General features: G+C 46.9%; 1 protein-coding gene across 1 annotated transcript; it reads right to left on the bottom strand.

The window, feature by feature from the left end:
• Nucleotides 1-709: 709 nt before the first annotated feature.
• On the bottom strand, nt 710-24,942 carry TRAF1 (TNF receptor associated factor 1). Its single transcript, XM_048512142.1, has 9 exons — nt 24,728-24,942; nt 20,956-21,040; nt 16,123-16,221; nt 13,683-13,841; nt 11,760-11,825; nt 7,809-8,219; nt 6,339-6,516; nt 5,045-5,193; nt 710-2,040 (listed from the first exon to the last, which is right to left on the bottom strand). The coding sequence occupies exons 1-9, from the start codon at nt 24,940-24,942 to the stop codon at nt 1,822-1,824; spliced, it is 1,581 nt and encodes a 526-aa protein (XP_048368099.1). The 3' UTR covers nt 710-1,821.
• Between the last annotated feature and the right edge of the window lie 1,457 nt (nt 24,943-26,399).

Raw genomic sequence — 26,399 nt, 5'->3', positions numbered from 1 at the left:
TCCTTCCATATCTGCAGGTGAATGCCAGGTAATGTTTTAAGGCAGAGACACCATTGAGTCAAGATGCTTCCTAACAGATCTCACTGCTGCCCACTGCAAACTGTGTAGGTAGGGCTGCCCTTTGGCTTGGTTGTTTTGAATTTGTCTAGAACAGTGATAGTGAACCTTTTGGAGACCGAGTGCCCAAATTGCAACCCAAAACCCACTTATTAATTGCAAAGTGCCAACATGGCAATTTAACCTGAATACTGAGGTTTTTAACAGTTGGCTCCAAGGCGTGCGTTACTCTAGAGAAAGCTTGGTGGTAGTCAGTGGCTTTGCTTTGAAGCAACCGTGCAACTCTTCAAACGGGTGAACCACAACCCTAAGAGGGTTTACTGAGAAGCAAGCCCCATTGCCAGCAACCAAGCTTACTCCCAGGTAAAGGATCGTGCTTAAGTTATTTGTATGAAAATCAGTGGGGTTTAACAGCACTTAACAGGGCTACCTACACTGCTTCCCCAAAACTAGGTCTTAGGTTTAATGCTAATAATCGAGCCCAGTGGCCCAGGCCAGCCTAGATGTGGGGGGGGGGCGATTTCCCCCCACATGACAAACTCTGTTCACATGTGCCCTCAGAGAGGGCTCTGAGTGCCACCTCTGGCACCCGTGCCATAGGTTCGCCACCACTGATCTAGAATCTCCCATAGCTCATTTGGGTCATTAGGTGGCTTGAACCCCGAGTTTTTATTTTTAAAAAGGCAAATATTGATGCAGCCCTTATTGACACAGAGCTTGGCGGAAAAACATACAGGAGTGTTCTACCCAATCTTCCACTGAGAAACATGCCTGGCGCCACCTTCCACTATTGCACCTAATGAAGGGAAGTCAAAGTTGTGGTTGACGTGTGTGCCATATCCCTCAAACAAATTATGGTATGAGCGCACAGGTCAAAAGGAGCTTCCTTGGATACTTCCCTGACTTTTTGCAGCAACTGTTGGAAGCAGACCCCAATACAATTAGTAGATAATGCATGAACACATGTGTTCAGTTAGCAGCCAATTTGACTAAAGTGTACACAACGTGTTCCTAAGCGGTCAGTTTGACTAAAGTGCGCACCAGGCAGCCTGGATTGGAAGAACTACATTCTGGTGACCCTAGAACCACATGTGCAAGATCTAGAACCCCTGCAAAAGCACAGGGGCTCTGAAATGGAAACAGCATACCCCAGGGGCTAAAAAACACACACACTTATGGGAGAGAGAACTGGATGGTTTGAAAACCACTGACAGCAAATATTTTAACAGTCTGAGTTTAAGCATGCACCCAGAAGCCCCTCCGAGGGGCTTCTCACCAAGTAAATGTGTACAGATTTGCAACCTCAGTGTGCTGCAAAGATATCAAGGCACCCTGAGGGGCAGGGCAAGAGTGTTGTTGAAAGCATGGCAGAGAATGCCTGATAAACAGAGTGACGGTCCTTAAAAACAAACAGGAAGTAACACGGGCCGCTTCCAACAAGTTGGCCTCTATTCACAAAAATGGTCTGTAAGCCACCCTATGCATTTCAGCACCTAAAGAAAAACATCCTGCTGATGACACTAACACATCACCCCCTGCGTGGAACTAGAAGTCAGAACATTAAGGTACGGAGGTTAAAGGAAGGAAACTGGAGGCAGTCCAACACAGATTGTTCCACAGTGTAGCCGGTGGCCTGGTTAATAGGTTTCACTGCAAGTCCCGCAGCAGATGCAAAACAGTTCTCTGATTCACCAGATGTTTCTGGCTTAGCTCTCTCCTCGAATTTATCACCCACGGATGTTTTAAAAGCTTTGATGCCCGTTTTCACAGTGACGGTTCTGCAATACACTTGAGGAAAAGAGTGCCGTCTTTTAAATAAGTATATTTCAGTGACTGCAGTTTGGCCAGCGAGAGGAATCGGGGACAGCCGCAGGCCTCGTTCATACTGGTCACAGGCCTCTGGGATGATGGAGAGGTTGGATCTGTGTAAAAAGTGCTTGTCAGATGGTCCTCGTTGTTCTGGTCAAGCAGCATGAAGGTGATCTGCGAGACGACAGAGGGGAGGGATACAAGTTTCCAAAGAAGAGAAACTGAACCCAGATGAACATAAACGATGATGCCTTCTATTGAATCTGCCCCTCAGTCCGTTTTCAGTGATGGTCTACTCCAGGGGTGTCCAACTGTGGTGCTTCAGATATTCATGGACTACAATTCCCATCAGCCCCTGCTGGCATGGCCAATTGACCATGCCAGCAGGGGCTGATGGGAGTTGTAGTCCATGAACATCTAAAGCGCCACAGTTGGACACCTCTGGTCTACTCAAACAGCTTCCCAAAGTCTCAGGCTGAGGTCTTTCACATTACCTACAACCAGATCCTTACAAGAAATGCGGGGGATCGAATCTGAAGCCTTCTGCATGAGAAGCAATACTCTACTACTGAGCCACAACTCCTCCCAAATTGTGTTGAGAAGATTTTATCTTTATCTTTATCTTTATTAACCTTTAATAGGCATAAATAGATCAAGATTTACACAGACACATTCTTCAGTCTCAAGTATAGTTCAGCAGCAAGAAAACAGATCACATAACCTGACGGTTGACCCCAAGGGGCTCAAATCACTTCAGATTCCTTTTTTTAAAAAGAAACAGCTAGAGCAAACAACGACAAATACCCCTACACATCAATGCAAAAATACAATCCAATATAAAATTGCAATAAAAATAGATCTGTTTAGCAAGTTAAAAGCAAAATGATACAGCAATAGGTATCCTACCATGCAGATTAGACAGATTGGAGACGATACCTATCTTTTATAGGAAGTTCTACGTTTGTTTTATGTATCATATTTTATATTTAAAAATTTGATTCTGTGCCAAATAATAAAAAACCAATTTGGTTTAGTGTACTGGTATAATATATATATATATTTAAAAAAAATACAGTTAAAAGTAATAAAATGGGAATAAATTAGCACTTTAAAATGGTTGTCAGGTATAGAGCTACCATACGTGTTGTATGAGCATTGTAATCTCCAAGAAGAAAACGTATGGCAACAGTAGGGTTAGAAATTTTCCTCGCCACTCAGTAAAGGGTGAATTAATCTGAGACGCCAAGATTCTGCATTTATTTTGACACTCTAGGAGGACATGGGTAAGAGAGTCAATGGAGCCACAACGACAGTGTCTTTGTTGTTTTGGAATTTGGTGATACCTTCCGTTGGTAGAGGCTGAAGGAAGACTGTTGAATCTGGCTAACATAAATGCCCGACGGTGGGCAACCGGTAAAGTAGCTGCTAGGTAATTGGCTAAAGCTCCATACTTGGGAAGGATGCCCAAAGCTCGAGGAGAACAGACTGGAATTTTGGATGAATAGAAAGCCTGGCGTTCATGGTCTTTCAGTCTGTCTTTGATTTGGCAGAAGATAAAGTTCTCATTGCTGTTTTGAAGGACAGTTAGATCTATTCCAATGCTCCTAATTTTGTTGGTAATTGCCTTGGACCATTTGGAGACGTAATTATCTTTAAGTAGGTGTACGGTAATGTCGTCATCCTTGGATCTAAAGTGGATCTTGAGCCAGAATTTTATTGTGAAAATCCAAGCTAGGGTTTCGACTGTGGATAGTCCACATTCAAGACACAGAGTAGTGAAGGTGATACTATTGGGGACTCCCATTACTCTATGTTGAGAAGATTAAGAACAACTCTATGCTTAGCAACCAAAGAAACTTTGATCCAGGCCAAACCACTGACTTTGTAAAGTGAAATAAACCCTAATATGCTAAGCCCAGTGAAGGGCTCAAGATACTTCTCGATAAGATGGACGATTCTAGCCACTGGTTCGAAACTGACAAGCATTCTGCCACTGCTGAAAATGCCACAACAAAGACACAACAAAGCAAATTCGATCTGATGTGCAAACAACAATTTTTTTTAAAAAAAAGTTGTGTATCTTTAATAAACAAAGGCACAGCGACAGCAGGTGCTGTTCCGACAAGCAAAACCAGGATTTTCCCACATCTGAAGGTCAGCAGATAGCAAAACAAGAGAGACTGACTAGGCTTCATGAGCAAAACATTTTAGAGCTCAATAAAATAGTTCCCAGGAGGGTGGGAAGGCAAAACATAGATACCGAATTCTGTGTGAAATGGTCATTGCAGTCATGGATTTATGATCTAGCCAGAATGAAGCAGAATATACGTCTATCCCATCTGGGATTACGCTGACCAGCCATGGGAGCCAGGACAGGCTGAGAACCTTACCAGCCAGGTCTGCTCCCTGGCTCCATATATGGCCTTTATACCTATGAACTTCTGTGTGCAAAACATGAGCTGTGCCTTTGAGTTATCAACCAACATAGAAAGTTGCCTCCTAGTCTTCACTGGATTCCTTCACAAAACAGGCAGCCATGCGAAGGGAGAAACAGGGATAAAATAGTAAGATGCTGAATGTAACCCGGTATGATTGTGCCATGCGGAAACAGCCTTAGTGTAGAACAGTGGTTCTCAACCTGTGAGTCGGGACCCTTTTGGGGGTTGAACGACCCTTTCACAGGGGTCGCCTAAGACTCTCTGCATCAGTGTTATCCATCTGTAAAATGGATATATGTTAGGGTTGGGGGTCACCACAACATGAGGAACTGTATTGAAGGGTCGTGGCATTAGGAAAGTTGAGAACCACTGGTGTAGAATCTGAATCCATTTCCTACCATTTCAACCCCACCTTCCTTTTAAAGCAATCTTCTGATCAGAGCTGCCAGCACCAGTTTGGGAAATACCACAAGATTTGGGAGGTAGAGTCTGAGGGGGGTAGGGTTTGGGGAAGGGAGGGACTTCAACGGGGTATAATGTCACAGAGCCCACCTTCCAAAATGGCCATTTTCTCCAGCTGAACTGAACTCTGTTGCTTGGAAATCAGCTGTAACAGCTGGAGATCTCCAGTACCATCTGGAGGTTGGCACCCCTAATTCTGCCACAGCCCTGCTCATCAGGGCAGATGCACGAGCTGCAGTGTTTGGAAATAATGCAGAGAGAGGTGCAACCCCATTTACCTTATATGTGAAAGGCCACTCGAGGAGCACATCGTATTCCCCTCTAAGGAGCACCAGGAAGAGGGACAGGTGAGTTCCTTTCCCCCTCCCTTCTCCATTCAGGTACAGCCTCATGCAGAGTTTGTAACCGTATCGTGCCGTGTAGAATGCTAAGAACAGAAACAGGTGGTCAACATTCAGCCTTTTCATTCAACCTTGGGCATGTACTAATCCAGACAGTGCTGCAATTAATTTGCCACGATTTGTGATGTCTACTTACTGACTTAATTTATACCCTGCTTTTCTCTCCAGCAGGGACCCAAAGCAGTTTGCACAGGCCTCCTCTATTTTATCTCCACAACAACCCTGTGAGATAGCTTAGGTTAAGACCATATGACAGGCATGAGGTCATCTGGGAAGGTTTCAGGGCAGAGTGGAGATTCGAACCTGGGTCTCCCCAGATCCTAGTCTGACATTCTACTCACTACACTACAAAACTATTTCTCTCCTGTGGGTAACAGTCACCAATATCAGAAGAACTGCTATACAGGATGAAACTGCTATACTGGATGAAACTGGTCCAGCATCCTACAATGGGCAGCCGGATGCCACTGAAAGGTCCACAAGGAAGGGAACGGATCTCCTGTGCTGATTGGCCCCAGCAATGTGGTGTTCAGAGATCCGATGCCAATGGAGGTTCCATTTTGCATTTTATGGTTAACAGCTGCTGACAGACACATGTGCCATGAATGTAGAAGAAGAAGAAGAGTTGGATTTATATCCCCCCTTTCTCTCCTGCAAGGAGACTCAAAGAGGCGTACAATCTCCTTTCCCTTCCCACCCCCCACCCCCACAACAAACACCCTGTGGGGTAGGTGGGGCTGAGAGAGCTCTGAAGAACTGTGACTAGCCCAAGGTCACCCAGCTGGCATGTGTTGGAGTGTACAGGCCAATCTGAATCCCCCAGATAAGCCTCCACAGCTCAAGCGGCAGAGCGGGGAATCAAACCCGGTTCCTCCAGATTAGAGTACACCTGTTCTTAACCACTGCTGCTCCTTATAAGGAGAGCAAACCAGTAACCTGTTTCCCAGCGATCAACTGGGAACTTGCAGGAAATCCCAACTACAGGTGGCATATATATTTATTTTCTCCTCCACTTTATCCTCACGACAACCTGGTCCTGTGAGGGCCATCTAAGAGGGTGCAGCCGGCCTAGGCTCACCCAGCTATTTTCACATGATTTAAATCCAACTCTCCCCAGCCCCGTGCTCTAATCTTTGCGCCACCCCAGTGCTCCTTTTGGACATACACTCACCAGGCGACTGAAAACTGCACACTTTCCTGCTCACGGCTTCATAGCACTTCTGGTGGACATCTGTGATCTTCCACAGAAAAGCACCATCATAGGAAGCTTCTGCAGAGAGGAGGAGTTTTTGCTGGAGCCTGCCGAGAGCCACCTCTTTCTGTGCCAGGCATCGCTGGAGATCAGCAATCTTGGGAGAGAAAAGGGAGACAACTTTGTTGTGCTTTCGGACAGCAAACATGCCTGATGGCGGCAAGCAAACCCTCCACAAAGACCAAGTAAAACCAGGGCTTCACGGCCCCTGAGCAATTGACAGAACCAATTCCAGCAGAAGGCAGAACAGAGCTCAGACTGGACTGGAGCGTGCATCTGCAGGAGCGAGCCGAGACTCACAGAGGTTTATGAATGAATTCTGACAGTGGTTAATACACCACCAGCACCCTCCTTGATTTTGCTGCTACAGGTTTACACAGCTTCCCATCTGGAATTGTCAGCAGAAAGAAAGCGAACTGGAAGAATGGGGAAAGTAGGCTCTGAGTTTCTGAAGTCCTGGTTCCTTATACCACAAAGCACAGGTGTCAAACTCACAGCCCTCCAGATGTTATGGACTCCAGTTCCCATCATCCCCTGCCAGCATCATGCTGGCAGGGGATGATGGGAACTGTAGTCAATAACATCTGGAGGGCCGCGAGTTTGACACCTATGCCATAAAGGGACCACCCCAAACCCTCCAAGATTTGTCAGATGACAGCAGATCCTGAATTATTTTAGATGCCACCCATAAATTGTGGGTGACATCTTGCTTTGGATAGTTATGTTAGCTAGAATCACAGACCCAATGCCCTTATATAGACAGCAGTTCACCATAGTCCTCCCCCCGCCCTCATTTCCATACCAGGTCTTAACAGAAAAGCAAAACATAGCCTGCTGCAATTGGGAAATGGGCACCTTGCAGATGGTCCAGAGTCCACTCTAGCTCTTGAATTTCTAAATGTTTCTCTGTACCCTTGAAGACTAAAGGAAAGCCAGGGTTCTCACAACTCAATTTACAGTGCCAGACCGGTAATTTTGCTGCGTCTCTGCCCCTGGAAGACCAACCACATCCTATGTGTGGACACAGATGTGGTACTTGCCCTCCAAAATGCCTGTCCACTGCGTCTCTGTATGAGTCCCTGTTCTGTTTGATGCAGAAACACAGAACCCCCTCATGGCAGGGAATCCTTGTTCTTACACTGTGAGTGAGTTCCCTTCACATTTCAATTCAGAAAAAGGCTTTCCTCAGCTATCGGGAGATGAGGAGAAGCTGATGTGCTCTGGGTAGCAGTGGTAAGCCAGGATGGGATCAGGGGTCTTTTGAGGGCCTGGTCTTTGGAATTCTTCTGAGTGGCAATGACAGGGATCAGAACTTGAGACCTTTGAAATACAAAGAAGAAACTCAGTCCCCGAACTAAGGCCACTCTCCAAGTGTTCACTCACACTTACCTTCAATTCCAAGCCACGGATAGTATCCTGATCAAGGCCCCGTTGTCCCCGGAAGGCCGCAATCTTCTGGCGCGAAGCGTCCATCTCTTTGCTAAGCACAGACACAATGTTTTCAAACACCTGCAGCTTGCTGTCCAACAAAGGGACCACTTTGCCCCTCAGCAGGGCTTGCCACCCGGCTTCTCCCTCATACAGAGGGAGTCCGGGGAAAGCATCCATGTCCAAAGCTGGCGGGAGTTGCAAGCTCATGAAGATCCCGTTCAGGGCCTTCGCAGCCTTGAAGCACGAGTCAGCCCCACCGCTGCCGGCAGGGTGCGGATTCCCCTTCAGTTGATTCGCATGCTGAAGCAGCAGAACTAAGTGCATCCCCATGGCACTCTTCTCATGCTCCTGCCTTTCTTTTCTGTTTCCCTGTTAAGGAGAAGTGGGACATTTATCAGTCAGGGGTTGGCACCCGCTGGGGTCCACAAAAGGGGCTAGGCCTGACTGGAGATGCTGGGTCCATCTCCCATTTCCCAATTGGGGCAGTGGAGGAAGAGAACAGGGCTGGGCTTCCTTCTCCAGGTCTCCTACCCAACTGGCACTCGCAGTCTTACAAAGGGGCAAACCTCCATTTCCCAGCGGGAGGATCCCCTGAAGGAGCCGAATCCCGACTCTTTCAAGGTCCTTTTTGACCCACCAGCACCAATGTTGTAAAAAGGGTGTAAGGAAGGTGGATTTTGCTCCCTCAAGCAACGGGGTAATTAAGCTGTGCACCTCACAGGGAAGAGAGTCGTGACAGGATGTATGGACATTCTGGGCTGAAGGGCTCATGAAACCTGCCTCCACCCCACAGAGGATTTGGAATGGGTGGCAACCAGGGGCGTACCACCCTAGGGACATGGGGACGCCCATGTCCCCAGGCGCACGACTTTCAGTCACGTGGCACACATAACCAAACGGCGTGCGCCCAGTGGTGGGATCCAAAAATTTTAGTAACAGGTTCCCATGGTGGTGGGATTCAAACTGTGGCATAGTGCCAATGGGGCTGGGTGGGGCACGACGGGGGTGTGGCCGGACATTCTGGAGGTGGGGCATTCCTGGGCGGGGCTGTGGCAAGGACACAGCTGCTGCACCGGTCCTTGGGCGGGAAACGAATGCACACAGGCGCAGGCTGCCACGCACGCTGGTGCACCTCCTGCTAGACTGCTTCAAGTTCTGCGCGCTACTGCTGAGAGGAGGGGTGTAACTAAGGCAAAAATCACATGGCAAAATCACCAATTAGTAACCCCCTCTCAGCACACACAAATAATTAGTAACCTATTCTCAGGAACCTGTGAGAACCTGCTGGATCCCACTTCTGCGTACGCCCGAGCCACCAAGCCCCGGCCCCCACCGGCTGGCTTGTGAAACCTGGAACTTTTGAAAGTCGGCTTTTGAAAGCACAGAGAATGGGGCTCAGGGTGGGGCCCCGCCCCCAGGCCCCCACCGGCCTCTGTGCTTTCAAAAGCTTCGGCTTTCAAAAGCCAACCAGCATGGAGGGCAGGGGGAGGGCTAGGGGGGGCACACCCTGAGCCACGCCCTGAGCACCAGGGGAGGTGGGGGGTGCCCAGAGAAGGAGTTGTCTCCAGGGTTAGGAGACAATATGCCTCTGTTGACAACGGCTGCTGTCACAAGCTGGCAGTGAGACCCAACTGGGGTAGGGAAGAAGGCACTCAACCTGGCCAAGTGCAACATGGGAAGGGGAAGGAGGCACCTGAGGGGTGGGCCCAAGAGGCATTTTTCCAGGACTATTTTTCCCCTCCCAGTCTGCCCCACAACAGGCCGTGCCATCAGTGTGATCAAGCCTCCAAGATCCGCTCACTTTTGACTCACACCTGGCAGAGGTGCTATTTTACCAAAACCAAATTTTCAAATGGCTGATTGCTGAAGCACACACTTAAAAAAAACCTTAATTAAAATCAGATACATGTTCTCTCTCACACCTACAAAAATTTCCACTTACACTGGATAAGTCCAATAATTACTCATCCTCAACGAAACCCACTTTTCTGTTTCTGTATGACTGTCTATTCTGGGTGTGCCTCCTGCTTGGAAAGGCACAAGTCCAAAGCAATGACTCATGCAGGGATGCAATGGACAGTCTCCTGCAAGAGCGGGGACTGCTTCTAAATTGTTCCTCCACACATGATGGCAGAGGTGCGGGAGGAATAGTCCCTTCCCGTGAAGGCTGATTGGTAGGAATATGAAGAAAGTTCAGGCCAGTGATTCGTGACTTTGTGAAAGAAGAGTTGGTTTTCATACTTTTCCCTCCTGAAAGGAGTCTCAAAGTAGCTTATGATCACCTGCCCCTACCCCCGCCTTCGCCAACAGGCACCTTGTGAGATAGGTGGGGCTGAGAGAGTTGTGAGGGAACTGTGAGTAACCCAAGGTCACTCAGCAGGCTTCTTGTGGAAGAGAGAGGAAAACAAATCCAGTTCACCAGATAAGAGTCTGCCACTCATGTGGAGGAGTGGGGAATCAAACCCAGTTCTCCAGATCAGAGTCCACCGCTCTTAACCACTACACCACGGTGGCAGAGGGTGGTAATGACCCAGGCAGAAAGAGCTAAGCCAGAACTGACTGTTCTTCTAACACAGTATCAGGCCAGCTTCATAAGTATGTTTATATGCAAAAACGTGTTCCCCCCTGTATTTTTCTCTCCCATTTGAACAGGGCCACTTGGCACACTACCTGTATTGCTTAATAAACCCAGCTCAAAGGAGAGCCATAATGCTCCCCAGGTTTAATGTTATGCCTTCTGCCTTGTTACATGGCAGATTTAATAAGCAAGAAAAAGCTAAAAGATTGTGCCTTTGTAATGATGGCACAGTTGAATCTCTGGCCCACCAATTACTACACTGTCTCAGATTCAAGGAAACCAGATCCAAGTATGTGAATCTTACTCCTTTACATTTACCTGATCTCCCCGATTTAATTAGATTACACTAATTGTTGGACAATCCTGACCCTTCTCTCTGTATGATAGTGGCAGACTTTCTCCTGGAAATTACTAAACGCCAGTAAATTTCCTTTGACCTAACATTTATTTCCTGTATTGTATATGCTTTTTAATCTGTTTTTTATTATTGTTGTACTATTGTCTATGCCAATAAAGGCTTGCTATTTATATGTTTATATGCAAACTGTCTGCATGTTGTACTAATGGACTAATCTGTGAGCTGCCCATGGACATTCTCCTTTCTGCATTTCTCTGTTACTTTAATGCCTTTATTTCAGGCTCTACTTAGTTGGCACATTTGTGGCATTGCCACACAAACCAGGGATCGGGCAGCTGGCCTTGAAAAGGGCATCAAGAACATGACAGCGTTCACTGAAATCAAAAGCCGAAATTCTAGTTTTCACAGCTACCCTCAACATTCGAAAGCTGGAACTCATTCTCTGCCTTCAACATGCTGCGCTTTGTTCTTCTGCCAAGACGAGGGAAAAGGCAGAGACAGTTAGCTGATATTTCTATTTGAGGGCACACTGGTGCATCCCACCTATGATTTTATGTAACCTCACGGTTGATGGTACAAAACAAGCCAGCAGCAGAATTGCTCAGAGCCCTGGTAGCTTCAGAGCCCAGGCAACTGAATTCCACCTGAATTCTTTACTACCCCCTGACTGAATTAGTCACATGATATTCAAGTTTAATGTGGCGCAAGACTGCTGCAAGAGGGTGACCTACAACAATCAAATTCCCCCCTCTGAAGCGGTTTGGCCAACCTTAGTAGAGTTCTATGACACTCTTCGGGGAGGGGGAGGATGGCTTGAAGGGGGGTATTGTTGGGATCCTAAACATTAACTGTTCACCTCATTAAAAAGCACAGGCTTGGCTTGTTGGCAATGATATTAGGAATGTATGGAAAGGGATTGTTTCTTTTCCCCGGTACACCCATTCACCCAAGTCTGGTCAGCCGGTATACTCACCTTGAATGAGCAGCCAATCCTGGAGAATCGACAGCTGTCCTTGTCAGTAGAAACCGCCCAAAGAGTCTGTTTGTGAGAACATCAACAAAAGAACAGAAGCCTGTCTAGCTGAAAGACAATCCAGTGGGTCAGACCCTTTCCATAGTGTACAGTTGTGACAGTAACACAACTGTACAGCTCAGTCTTATGTGAAATGGCCAATCTTGGGATCTCTTTACAGAATTGCATAAGGTTCAGCTGGTTCAGACTATAGGTCTATGTCAGGGGTGTCCAACTCTGGTGCCCCAGATGTTCATGGACTACAATTCCCATGAACATCTGGGGCACCAGAGTTGGACATCCTTGGTCTATGTAGTCCAGCATCTTTTTTCTCACAATGCTCCTAGTCTCCCTTTGCTGTCCTTGTCATGGAAAGTAAGCCTTAGAGGTAGACTACTCCATGAACACCAATGCTTCGAGCCATCTTGGCAGGCCTTTCTCCCACAAATCTGTCTAATCCAGAGCAAACCATCTTGCTCTGGGGGAGCAAACCATCTTGACGTTGGCAACACCCTAAACATGCTATGGCAGTGAATTAGTGAACACCAAAAGAACCCCCACAAGAAGGTCCATCTAGTCCAGCTTTCTGTTTTCCACAATGGATGGCTAAATGCTGCCAGGAAGCAGAACCTGAAGGCAACTCTTGTCTCTTGCTCTTATTCTCCAGGAGTTGGGATCCACACTGTCTCTGACCCTGGAGGTTTCATTGGATAGACATCACTAACAGTCATTGATGGGCCTTCCCGCCTTGAATTTGCCTAATCCCCTTTTAAAGCCAGTGACCATCGCAAAACCCTTGCCTGCAAATTCTTTCAAAAACATTCTCTTGGAGCAAACTTTCAGTGGATTTTCAGAACTCAGTGCCTTTGGGGTCCAGGTTTCTACAGACTCTGCTCCAGTGCCATTAAGGAATCCTGACACAGAGATGTTTCGTGAGGGAAGGTGTTCCAGGCATGAAGGATAGCCAGCAAAAATATCAGTCATGCATATAAAGTGAGTTCATTGGTCCATCTAGTTCACTTTGGTCCACTATAATTGGCCACACTTCTCCAGGATCCTCAGGCAAAGAAAGGTCTCCTCCAACAGCTGCTATCAGATATCTTTTTTACTGGAAATGCCTGGGACCTTCTGCATACAAATCAGGCGCTCTGTGTTTGAGCTACAGCCACAACGCAAGCTTACAGAATGGGGATGAGAAAATGTAATTCATTTTCCATCATTCTTTTACCTTCTCCATTGGTGAGAAATCAGAAATGCTACAGAGAGGTTTCCTTTCACCTCTGGATTAGGCAAAAAGACCCATCTATCAGATTGTCTATGAATTTTTGGTTGTAATTGCTAGAAGGTTGTTTCTGGGACATGGTGATAAGAGGCCTAAATTGGCTGTAATTTAGAACGTGGAAGTCAGCTGGCCACCCTTCCGCCAATCTAGGGCAGGGGTCTGCAACCTGCGGCTCTCCAGATGTTCATGGACTACAAATCCCATCAGATTTTGTCAGCATGGTCAATTGGCCCTGCTGGCAGGGGCTGATGGACATTGTAGTCCATGAACATCTGGAGAGCCGCAGGTTGCAGACCCCTGATCTAGGGTCTGGCACCAGCCCTAACTCAGCAAATGATTTTAGCTCTATGGTTCGACCCCATCCCAACAGTTACCAAGCTCCTCTGATATTCCTGAAGCAACGGCAACAGCTGCATAATTCTAAGGGAGGCAACATCTGTTCACTGTAACTGCAGATCGGCAGACTGCAACCTTTATATCTACAGTGAATCTACAGCTGGAAATTTCAGAGAGCTAGAAGGAAACATCTCTGAGGACATCCTCCTCCACTTGCCAGCAAACTACTTTTTTAACTCCCACTGGGGGGAAAAAATCCATCATACTTGGTGCTTAGAATCAGCGGTTTTCTGGTGACGACTGGAATGCAGGGTGGTATTCACGCATTCATCCTGCAAATGTTCTGCGAGCTTCTTCCGCATCACTGCCTGTCCACACCCAGCATGGCATGGGATCAGGGCGTATTCGCATGTTCTCTGATGGTCCTGGAAGGTAAAGGTTTTGAGAATAAAAAATCCTCATCTGAGCCCAGCTGCTCCACATCTGGCTTCCCCCTTCCTCTGGGACAGTAACTGGGAAAGGAGGAAGCGAGCTAAGAAATCAACTATTCAATTGCCAGTTCAATGCGATGGAATGTAAGGGTCAGAGTATAACCACACCTGTTTAATGAGAACTGGGGTTGGGTAGGAGGACACCCAAAAGTGGTGCAGTGCCAGAGTAGGTGGAAACCTTTCTAATTTAATTGTATTTTATGTAAACCATCTGGAGATCCTTCAGGATCAAAAGGCAAAGCTACATCAAATGAATAACTAAGCTAGTTGCACTTCATATTGTGTAAGCAGGAAGATAAGGGATGGTATGTGAATCACATAGCACATATCACCAACAGTTGTTTCTCCCAATTGGTCAACCTGCCTTAAAGCTCTTGTCTGCAATTAACAGAGGCAACTATATTGAACTGAGCAGGGGCTAGAAACATCGGTTCCGCCTGTTGATCCACTCCTACATCAAATGAAACGTGGCCAAAGGCCTCTATAACCTTTTCTTCACCAGAGTGAATGACAGCAGAGGCCCTGGCAGCCCCCTCCCCCAATAAATTTCAGTTATTTACTCTACTTTGACAAATCAAGCCACTGGGAAATTAGACAGAATAGCTGAGTGAGAGCAGAGCTCAGCCAAAGCCTCTGTTACTGATCACATGGAACAACAGAAAACTGAAGAGAGTCCTTTGCCCAGTTTTAGAATTGTGAATGAAAAAGTGGCCAGAGGTTAATAGTAGTCTTGGAACTTGGGGGTTGTGATGGGGGCTACCTTTTGTGCATATGAGTGCACAACACTCGCCCTGCTTTTATCCACACGAGAGTACACAACGCTCAAAAGGACGAGCCCTGCAATTATAATTATGGCGGAAGGATCCAAACACTCAATATCTCCCATTTCAAAAATTGTCAGAATCTCAGCCTTAAGCACAGAAACAGGTGAGAATCTGAGGCTTTTTAGAGCCAGGTGGAACCCTATTGGCTGACTTGTATCACCTGATAATAGCACATCAGGGGCTGCAGTGCTGCTTTTTGGCCAGTTGCATGGATGGTGGCTAGGTATGACAGAGAACAACCTGAGAGCTCCTTCTTGTGCCCCCCCCCCACACACACACACACAATGGTAGAATGGCACAGATACTAGTAAAGTTCCAGGGTCTGGTTCTGGAGCCATTTGTTAGAGGTTCCCACAGGGTGGCGCAAAGGGGAACTGTGCCTGTGCCCCTGCCACACTCCTGGCGCACGCTTGGGGCATTGTGACACACACACACCCCTGCCCCATTGGCGCTACCCTGTTTCCCTGAAAATAAGACATCTCCTGAAAATAAGATGTAGTAGAGGTTTTGCTGAAGTGCTAAATATAAAGCATCCCCCGAAAGTAAGACGTAGCAAAGTTTTTGTTTGGAAGCATGCCCGTTGACCAAAGCATGTAGCTGTGGAGTGGAAAAATAAGACATCCCCTGAAAATAAGACATAGCGCATCTTTGGGAGCAAAAATTAATATAAGACACTGTTTTATTTTCGGGGAAACAGGGGTATGCTACTGGAGGTTCCTATCTGAGGAGCCCTTTAAACTCAAAGCATATGTTTACAAGCCTTTGGCAAGTTGCAGCCTTAGTAACTGGAAAGCGAGGAAGAAGTCATGTTCCATCTGTATTTCCATCTGTCTCACTGTATTTGTTGGCAACCAGCGTTCTTTAGGGCAGAGGACTTCTTGCACTACTAAGTCTGAAAAATTCTGCAGCACTGATTCACATTAGACACATATTGCCTCCAGACCACTGTTTTCTAATACACAAATCCAAAAGAGAAAGGGGAAATAAGGGATATGCCGAGCAACAGGCCAGTGAACCCAAACAGGAAAAAAGAAGCAAGGTGACAGCTTTATTACCATGTAAAGCTTCAGGTGGCATTAAAGATGCCCCCCCCCCCACCCGCCGTGCTTGTTTTGGCAGCAGATATACTAAAATAATAATAAAACTGCCCCGTCACCCTTTTTCCAGAGGAACTAAATCCAAAAGACAAACTGGAATAAGATGAGGGTTTTGTTTTGTTTTTCACTGTACCATTTTGCCCTGGATCTTTCAGACAGCCAAAAACAAACACTGGGGCAGATAGATGTTTCAGTTCCTTTGTGACGCCCACTTCTGCGGCAGAAGGCTGGTACACCTCTCTGCATTCCCCTCCCCTATTCAGCCAACCCATGGCAATAAGTCTTCATCCTTACTTCCAAAGCCTTCATGATGCCAGTCCATGTACATCCAGGGACCACACAACGTACGCTTAGCTCCGAAATCTCCTTGTTAATGGCACCATCGCTAAAAGCCTGCAGGCAAAGAAGACAGGCAATGAGACACATTTTTAGATTTCTCGCTCCCATTTTCTTTTCTGCTGGTGCTATGATTTCAGTTTCTGGGCACGTGCTGCATTTTAGTGACCCGTGTAATGTAGACAGTAAGAGGACAGGGATCCATGGGGAATTAGACTACCTACAACTACTATCAGTCATGGCAAATGGAGTCTCTGTGTTCAGAAGCAGTCTGTCTGAGTACTGGGGGAAACAACAAGTCTTCCTTGGGAGTTTCCTAAAGGTATCAGATGATCATTATAGAAAACTAAGTGCTGGACTAGCTGGGTCCTTGGTATGATCCAGCAAGATACTTCTTTTATTCTAAGTGTTAAGACAAATGTAACGTTTTAAAGCAAAACATGCTCTGTCAAAATGGGCTCATCACCCACAGGGTGAGTATTCTGGGTTTGCAATTTGCACAGCAGACTTCATGCCTTTTATCTGATTTGAGGGTCAGTTATTAGTATTATTAGAAAAAGAAGAGTTTGGATTTATACCCCGCCTTTCTCTTCTGTAAGGAGATTCAAGGTGGCTTACAAACTCCTTTCCTTTCCTCTCCCCATAACAGACACTTTTTGAGGTAGGAGGGGCTGAGAGAGTCTTAAAGAACTGTGACTAGCCCAGGGTCACCCAGCAGGAATGTAGGAGTGGGGAAACAGATCTGATTCACCAGATAATAGTCTATCACTCAGGGAGGAGTGGGGAATCAAACCTGGTTCTCCAGAGTCCATTGCTCTTACCCACAATACCACTCTAAGGTACATGTAGTGGGGTTTTTTTCTAATTTATTCACTACTCATATTTATACATTTACAGATCTATGCTTCATTTAAATAAAATGTTTTAATGCAGTTGCAAAAGTTAACTGGGAACTGAAGAACATTATGGACACTAGCTAATCAACACCAGCAATAACCAGTTTTTTTCTTTGCTGAAAACCGGCAGAAATGGCTTGTTCAAAGCTTGACTCTGAAGATGAAAATGTACATTTGCCCTGAACATGGCAGGGGTACTTCCAAATTAGATCCAATGATCTACAGATCAGATGTCTGTCTTCTCTTTTACTTCACTTCAAATTCAAACAGCCTCTAAGAAACAGGTTTTTAACAGGCGATATTAATGAGTTCCTGCAAAGCAAAACTCATCTGTTGTCAGTGTCTACAGCTGGATTCCTCTCACACCCACGCAACCCAATTTAATACAAAGTGCAGGCTGTTTATAATGACCTGAACTGACTGCTGGATGTTTTTACATATATGCAGCATTTGAGCCAAAGAGCCAATTGGTTTTAGTGAGTGTTTGATGTCATAAATTGTCCTGGAAAGGTATGGAGATTAACCATTGCCTGGAAACAGAAGTAAAAATATATGTTGACTGCAGGCCATTATAAGAAGGGGGAGACACACAGTCCAGCTCGAACACTTCAGTCTTTGTCTGGAAGTTATAAAATAAAGCGCTTGCTGTTCATTTTCCAGTTGGCGATAATCCTGTTTATTTTTTTTTATAGAAGATGACAGCAAATGTACAACTAAGCCCAAAAGACAGCTCAGCTCTGGGGCAGGACTTTCTGCCATCCGTGTCCTCTACTCTGACATTATATTTTGGTGATTCTAGAAACCAACATGTCTACAGCCAGCGGGGTCTAATGGCTAGGACCAACAGACTCTAACCTGGACAACTGGGTTTGATTCCCCACTCGTCCACATGAACAGTGGACTCTTACCTGGTGAACTGGATTTGTTTCCCTGTTCCTATATGTGAAGTCTGCTGGGTGACTTTGAGCTAGTTATAATTCTCCCAGAAGTCTCCCAGCCCCACCTACCTCACAAGGTGTCTGTTGCGGGGAGAGGAAGGGAAGGAATTTGTAAGCTGCCTTGAGTTTCCTTACAGGAGAGAAAGGCAGGTTATAAATCCAAATACTTCTTCTAACAAAAAGTGTAATCTGGCTACCCATGTCAAAAACTGCCTGTATGCATGCCTTTCATGTACTGCTTGTATGTACGAATGTATGTTCTCATGTGTGAAGCTGTCTACCAAATACGGTCAAATGAGTCTCTGCTTTGAGTGTCCCCATATTCCAGTGGTGGTGAACCTTTGGCACTCCAGATGTTATGGACTACAATTCCCATCAGCCCCTGCCAGCATGGCCAATTGACCATGCTGGCAGGGGCTGATGGGAATTGTAGTCCATAACATCTGGAGTGCCAAAGGTTCGTCACCACGGCCATATTCAGAAATAGAATGGTGGTGACCTTTCTGAGAAGGGACTATGGCTCAGTGACGGAGCATCTGCTTTCCATGCAGAAGGTCCCAGATTCAATCCCAGGCATCTCCAGTTCAGTGTATCAAGTAGCAGGTGATGTAGAAGACCTCTGTATGAGGCCCTGCAAAGCTGCTAGCAGTCTAAGCCAGGGGTCTGCAACCTGTAGCACTCCAGATGTTCATGGACTACAATTCCCATCAGCCCCTGCCAGCATGGCCAATTGGTCCATGAACATCTGGAGAGCCACAGGTTGCAGACCCCTGGTCTAAGCAGACAGCACTGCGTGTCAGAGACCAATAGTCGGATTCAGTATAACGCCTATGCCAATGTGACCAGAGACAGAACCCTTTGTATGGTGGCATCTCATTTAAGTGTGCCCAGTATTTTAAATTTTAGATGCCAAGGAATACCCTTTTCATTTGTCAGGCATTTTGTCGATCCTGTAGTGTCCCTGTGCCATTTTTGAGTTTTGAGTTTGGATTTATATCCCCCCTTTCTCTCCTGCAGGAGACTCAAAGGGGCTTACAATCTCCTTGCCCTTCCCCCCTCACAACAAACACCCTGTGAGGTAGGTGGGGCTGAGAGAGCTCTGAGAAGCTGTGACTAGCCCAAGGTCACCCAGCTGGCGTGGGTGGGAGTGTACAGGCTAATCTGAATTCCCCAGATAAGCCTCCACAGCTCAGGTGGCAGAGCTGGGAATCAAACCCGGTTCCTCCAGATTAAATACACGAGCTCTTAACCTCCTACGCCACTGCTGCTCCTTTGTTTTCAGCGTTTGGTTAGTTTTACAGCCAACTGCTGAACTTCTTTTACCGGATGCTCTTTAATGCTGCAAGATTAATTTATTTAATTGTTGGTACAAGCGGTTTTGTGCTGTTTTTCGATGTTAATATGCTAACTTTGATTTTCTTGGATGAGTGATTTTAAACTTTGTAATGAGTCTTTCACATACACAGCTCTAGTCATTTGGGGGTGAGGAGGGAGAAACAGCCAATAAACACTGCAGGCAAATGAGGAAAATAAGGAAAAGGCCTTGTTAGAATCCTTATCCCTCCTGGACACAAACAGCTTTTGATGTCGGATAAAGGATGCTTCTGAAATGGTCCTCAACCCAAATTTCTCCCCAGATTTTAGAGTTCAGAATGGCCAGATTTTCAAAGTGGATCTGATGCATAAGGAATATTCCACCATTTCATTTTTATTTCCAAATGACATACAGGATACTGCACATATGCTGTTGGCTGTTGTTTTCCATTCCTTCAATTGCATTTTCCATTCCTTCAGTCCCCTGCCCTCTATTTATATTACCAAAATACTGCAAGAGAATAGTATGGTTGCATGGAGAGGTGAATCCAGATTTTCTGTGTGACATTTTTTCAATGTACAGGTGCCTATATTTGCATCACTACAACACCGCAAAAGAAGTGTTGTAATTTTTCACTCATATCCAGATATATCTTTTTAGCTATTTTTTATCAGTTTGGGAAGAGGGGAGAGAGAACATAAGAACATAAGAACAAGCCAGCTGGATCAGACCAGAGTCCATCTAGTCCAGCTCTCTGCTACTCGCAGTGGCCCACCAGGTGCCATTGGGAGCTCACACACAGGATGTGAAAGCAATGGCCTTCTGCGGCTGTTGCTCCCGAGCACCTGGACTGTTAAGGCATTTGCAATCTCAGATCAAGGAGGATCAAGATTGGTAGCCATAAATCGACTTCTCCTCCATAAATCTGTCCAAGCCCCTTTTAAAGCTATCCAGGTTAGTGGCCATCACCACCTCCTGTGGCAGCATATTCCAAACACCAATCACACGTTGCGTGAAGAAGTGTTTCCTTTTATTAGTCCTAATTCTTCCCCCCAGCATTTTCAATGGATTCCCCCTGGTTTGGTTAGAGAGAGAATGAAAATCAAAAGAAAGTACTGAAAAGGGCTGTAAATTGTATTTAATCCAATTCTAGATTTAAAACAAAACTGCTGTAATGAAACTAACGTTAAACAGGAGTGGAAAGCAGCGCAGAGCAAAATTTCAGAACAGCGAAGGCACAGAAAGGGAGAAAGCTTCTAATTTCTGTTTCGAAAAGCAAATCAGTCATGTAATTCCCCCATCTGCATTCTGAAGTGGTGCATTCCAAGGAGGTTTACATCTCACTTTTTTTTTTTTGAAAGTGCAAATCAGTCTTCTAAAATTGTTCTGGCAGAAAGGTCTTTATTTCATGTGCTTGGGCATGCATTGTCCCTTCCGCTCAAAATTGGGGATATTGTTTACAGCAATATTAATAAAATACAGCAAATATATTTATGATCAGTATTCCCATTTCCCTAGCTGTCCTTGATCGGCATTTGGTGCCTGCACGCAGAAACTGATAATCTTCTAGAAAGGGATGGCTAAACCTGGGTATCCCTTCCGAGGAAAATGTAACGCCGCATGAATAAAAGGCCCAACGTACCTTTTCTACTGATAACAAAGTTTCTTCATCTATGGTGTCAGGGTCGTCTTGCTTACAACTTTGACAAATTGGGTTGTTATGATTTCTGCACGAGAAGGAGGAAGAAAGACAGATGCCTCTTCATTCGCAACAACAAACGACCAAATTTGCAGACAGTGACCTCAGCTGAACAAAACCTTAAGGCAGGGATAAAAAAACGAAAGAGCCACTGGGCACAGCCAACTCAAAGGAGTTCTAATTAATCCAAGCATAGTTTACCAGGCTGTAAATTGTTTGCAAAAAATCTCATTTACACAATCAGCATTATGGATCTCACAGCCCAATCCAGATGGTCGGGGGGGGGGGGGGAACTGAGGGGTCGTGTGAGTGGCACCAGGCTGAGATGATGCATTTGCCCCCTCTGCTGACACAAGGGGAGGACAAAGGTGTTGACAGCCAAGCAGCCTACATTTCCACAGTGGCAAAACCCAGAAGTGGGTGCTACTATGGGGGAACACTGCATCTGATTGGATGCCGGTGCTGGGGGAGGGGGCAGGCAGGGGCATTCCTGGGGGTGGAGCTGACTTCTACCTGGGTTTCAAGGCTAGGAATGCTGCGGCCAGGGATTCGGGGTTGCGCCACCCAAAAGAATAGAACAACTCCATTACACCCTACAGTGGGCTTCCAGGGAAGCAGGAGGGAGGGTTCTGTTTGCTGCCTCCCTGCACCACCTGGAAGCTCCCTGGAGGCAGCCCAGTGGCGTGGCAGTGGCACCGTGCCCAGCTACCTCAGGCTGTGGATTGGGCTGTCAGTCTCTTTTTCACACGAACACATAAAACAGCCTTATTTTGAATTAGGCCTTTTCTCCATCAAGGTCTACTCAGACTGGAAATGAATCCCTGGGGTCTCAGGCAGAGGTATTTCACGTCGTCTATCACCCAAGCCTTTTAGTTGGAGATGCCAGGGTTAGAACCTGGGGCCTTCTGCATGCCAAGCAAATACTCTGCCACTGAGCCAAAGTTCCTAAAGAGAACAGCAAGTGGCTCTCACCCTCCATTTGCTGCAGTTGAATTTCAAGAAAAGCTTTGGCATGGCCCTTTCCATATGATGTACCTGCGCAACGTCCTCCCAAGCTGGATCACAATATGCTTCAGGGCTCTTAAAGGGCTCTTTAACCTAGAGAGGCTTTGCCAGAGCCTCTTCTTTTTTATAGACCTCAATTACTTTTTCCCAAGCAGAGCTGCAGGCAAAGGGCTCTTTAACCACCACTTCTAGCTGTGCAATCATCCAGAGAGAGGCTTTACCAAAATCCTCCCCTTATGCACTTCTGTTGCTTTTGTCCATCCTTAGATGGAGGCAGCCCTTTAATGATTACTTCCTATCTTTTGCAGGACAAACTGCTGATAAGCCAAGAACAGATCTTTCCCCTTTTCATGCTCCTTGGATATGCACAAGCAGGATAGGAATGAGCAGCTAAGATGTCTAACGGAAGGACTCTGAAAATGCCTCTGCTGCAGGCCACACCGAGCGGTTTCATAGGTCCCTGTTTTATGACACCTCTGCTTACTGATTCACTGGCCTTACTTTATCCCTGTTTCCTCTGGGGGAAATCTGGCGGCTGACTTTTAAAAAGGCTCAGTTGCTCATCTAGTGCACACCGGAATTGTCTTTCAAACTGCCACCCTCCCACACATTATACACACCTTTTCTTCTGAGTTTCAGGAAATTAAATCTCCAAGTGGGGCGGAAACAGTGGTGGGATTCAGCCTATTCGCACCAGTTTGGTAGAACCAGAAGCTAATTTTTTGTGTCTAGTTCAGAGAACTGGTTGTAATCCCACCACTGAGTCCTTTCAGAACCGGTTGTTAAATTATTTGAATCCTACCACTGGGCGGAAAGCATTTTGACCTTACAGCACATGCAGGCAAATACACATACACATGAACACTAAGGCTGCAATGCCCTACAGGTGAGAAAGGCTCATTTGGAAATGTGACTTAACATCTCAGAGGGCAGGCAAATGGAGAGAACAATAATTCTGTATGAGTTGTCACAATTCCACAGGGCCTGCAAGACATGGCTGTTCTACCAGGCCTTTTCCACCTAGCCAGCCGGATGGAGTGATCTTCTGGGCCTCCGGGGGCGGGGGGGGGGGGGGGTAGGGGGGGGGAAGAGGTGGTGGAAGAGGATTATTTATGACCATCTGTTTTAATTACTATTTTAATGTGTGGCGTTATTTATTATTTTTAAGGTTGCATTGGCAAATTTTGGGATTTAAAGGTTTTATGATTGTATTATGAATTGTGCTGAGACCCACACTAAGCCCTGCGAGGATAGGGTGGGAATAAAATAGTAGAATAAAATTAACTAATTAATTAATTAATTAATTAATAGAAAATGCTTAGATAAAACACTATGGCTCATGCACAGAGCACATGCGTTGCATGTTGAAGGGGGAAGGTTCAATTCAGCCAAAGGATCCCAGGCAATGGAAGAATTTTTCCTTCTCTGGACAGCTCCTGTCAGTTGGTGTAAAGATGCTCAATGAGGGAGCCCAAGCGTCTGGGTGGGAACAGGTGTTTATTTATCCCTCAGGTGGAGCCTAGAGATCTTCTGGAATTACAACTCATCTCCAGACAACAGAGATTAGTTCCCTTGGAGAAAATGTCTGCTTTGGAGGGTAGCAAAGGTGGTTTTGTCCTTTACTGAGGTCACTCCTGTCCCCATACCTGCCCCCCCCAGCCCCTCCCCAGGTCTCCAGGAATTTCCCAACTCAAAAAGTTCCCCAATAATGATTAGTATATATAATTATTGGTAAACTTTCTGAAGGAGAATAAATAATATAAATTTCCATCATCGGGAATACAAGCGCTGCAGTTTTTATAGAGACAGGTATAATTACCTGCTTAGTTAGTTGCTCTTTTTGGAGGTGCAAAAAAACTAGTCCATTTCGTTGATGGAACCAACACTAATTGCTAAATAAGGATAAGATTAATTGCTAGCCTGAAGTCTTATCATGTTGTATTAAAGCCTGTATACAAAGTGTATTTCAGCATGGTGTAAATAAGTATTTTGACAAGCTATGTATGATGTTAAATAATGTATAAACATTTTTTTAATTCCCCAACCTGAAGTTGGCAACCCTAATTTATCCCCCACTTTTCTTCCTAACGGCAACTCAACACCTCTTCCAACGTTGTTCTCCCCTTTCATTTCACCCTGACAAACAACCCTTTGAGGTAGGCCAGGCCGTTCGACTGGACCAAGGTCACCTCCTAAGGAGCTTCCATGACAAGATTTGGGATCTGCCCAGGATCTCCCAGATTCTGATCCTGCCACTCCGCCAGCTTCACCCGCTGGGGTTTCTAAGCCAGCGGGATGCTCCATATATCCCCCCCCCCCCCATGTTAGAGCAAGCCCTTTATTGGGGCGTCCAAAAGCATCTTCATCCCCCGCCCTCGGGATGACGATGCCTCCAGATCGGCTGTGGAAATCCCTGCTAAAACAGGCACACAGAAGCAGATGCAGGCAGGCATCAAGGTGAGCGGCTCGTCCGCAGGGCCAGCTTGCAAATCCCTGGCTTCATTCGCTGCCCCTTCCACGTGCATGGCGTGAGGAGCACCGCTGCTACAGGTGGGGCGGCCGCAGTGCCCCTTCTCTCCCGCATCTTCTCCCCCAGCAATCCTCCCTCTTCTTGCAGCAACCACCGGGGCGGGCATTTCCAACGCTGGCGCGCTCCCCCCCCCCCACGACAAGTCACGTGCCTCCCTCGCCCCGCCAAGGGGAAACTCACCGTACGAGCCAGGCCAGGCAAGCTTTGCAATAGCGATGCCCGCAGAGGGTTTGCAAGGCTTCCCGCAGCACGCGCTGGCAGCGGCCGCACAGATATTTCGGGTCCGGGGCGCCCTCGCAGATGCAGAGCGGGTACCCCGAAGGCGCCTCGTCGTCGGCGTCCGGCTCGGGGCTCCCGGCGGCGCTGCTGGGGTGGCTGCCGCTTCTCCCGGCCATCTGCAGCCAGGGGCGGGCGAGCAGCCCCCCCCCCCCCGGCCGCCCTCCCTCCCGGTGCCTTCAAAACCCAGGCAGGTTGCAAAAGGGGAGCCCCTCGGCCGGCTCTCGGAGGCCCCGCAGGCTGCAGCTGGCTCCGGCCCCGGGTGGCGGGGCTGCCTGCCGGTGGGCTCGCTTGCCTCCAGCGCCGTCCTTCACGGGTGCAAGTCGGAAAGTTCGGAGGAGGTTTGCAACAGGAAACTGCGCGGCTGCCTCCAAATTCCCCTTGAAAATGCCAGGCTCGAGACTCGTGCAAGGCGAATGCATGAATCAAGGGGAGAATTGCGCGCGTCTTGCTTTGGGAAGCGTGCCCTCCTCCTGTTTGGGATTTTTCCCCCCCTCCCGTGTATAAATGAACATTGGAACTGTGGCCAGACAGAGAGATCACGGTATCTCCTTGCGGAGGGTAATGGGGCAGTAAAGAGCGGGGGACTCTGACCTGGTGAACCAGGTTTTCCCCTCCCCCTCCTCCACATGAGCTACAGATTCTGTCCTGGTGAACCAGGTTTTCCCCCATGCTCTTCCTCATGAGCAGCAGACTCTGATCTGGTGAACCAGGTTTTTCCCCATGAGCAGCAGACTGATCTGGTGAACCAGGTTTTTCCCCATGAGCAGCGGACTCTGACCAGGTGAACCAGGTTTTTCCCCCTACTCTTCCCATGAATAGTGGACTCCAATCTGGTGAGCTAGGTGTGCTTTCCCCTCCTCCACATGAAGCCTGCTGGGTGACCTTTGGCTAGTCACCATTCTCTCTGAACTCTCTCAGCCCCACCTACCTCACAGGATCTGTTGCAGGGAGGGGAAGAGAAGAGCAGACCAGTGTGGGCAAGGCTAGTTATGATTCTGTCCCTGTTCTAGCTTTGAGACTGAAAAGAGCTTTCACTGGAGTTATTTAAATGTCATATATGTTCTGGGAGATCCACCATCAGACCTCCTGCTGTGGAGTGATACAGATTAAGGACCTGGTTTCTTAACAAAATCTCCTGATCCATCATATAAAATGCCAACTAATGAGACAAAGAACCTCTAGTGAATTGAGTACATTTTTATTCAACTCTTCCTCCAAGGAGTTCAGGGTGGTGTGCATGAATCTTTTCCATTTTATCCTCTCACACATGTGAGATAGGGTAGCCAGAGAGAGAGAGAGAGAGAGAATCTGGTTCCAGGTTACCCAATGAACTTCATGGAAGAGTGGGGATTTGAACCCGTGTGTTCCTGAGCACGATGAGAATGGTAAGCTGCAGTACTGCAGTCAATGTTGTGATGTGGCGTGACTCCACAGGTCAGTAGTGACCTGGCGCTTGCCTGCGGAACTTACCTTTACCTTCCTGAGCCTAGTCTAATGCTCCTATTTATTTGTGCTGGTTATAGTCTCCCTTTGTCACTGGGACTCCAGGCGAAGTGCACAGCGAGTCAATAAT

This window comes from Sphaerodactylus townsendi, linkage group LG12 (genome assembly GCF_021028975.2).
Source record: "Sphaerodactylus townsendi isolate TG3544 linkage group LG12, MPM_Stown_v2.3, whole genome shotgun sequence".
In the NCBI taxonomy this organism is placed as follows: Eukaryota; Metazoa; Chordata; class Lepidosauria; order Squamata; family Sphaerodactylidae; genus Sphaerodactylus; species Sphaerodactylus townsendi.
This window is presented reverse-complemented; position numbering and strand designations above follow the sequence as displayed.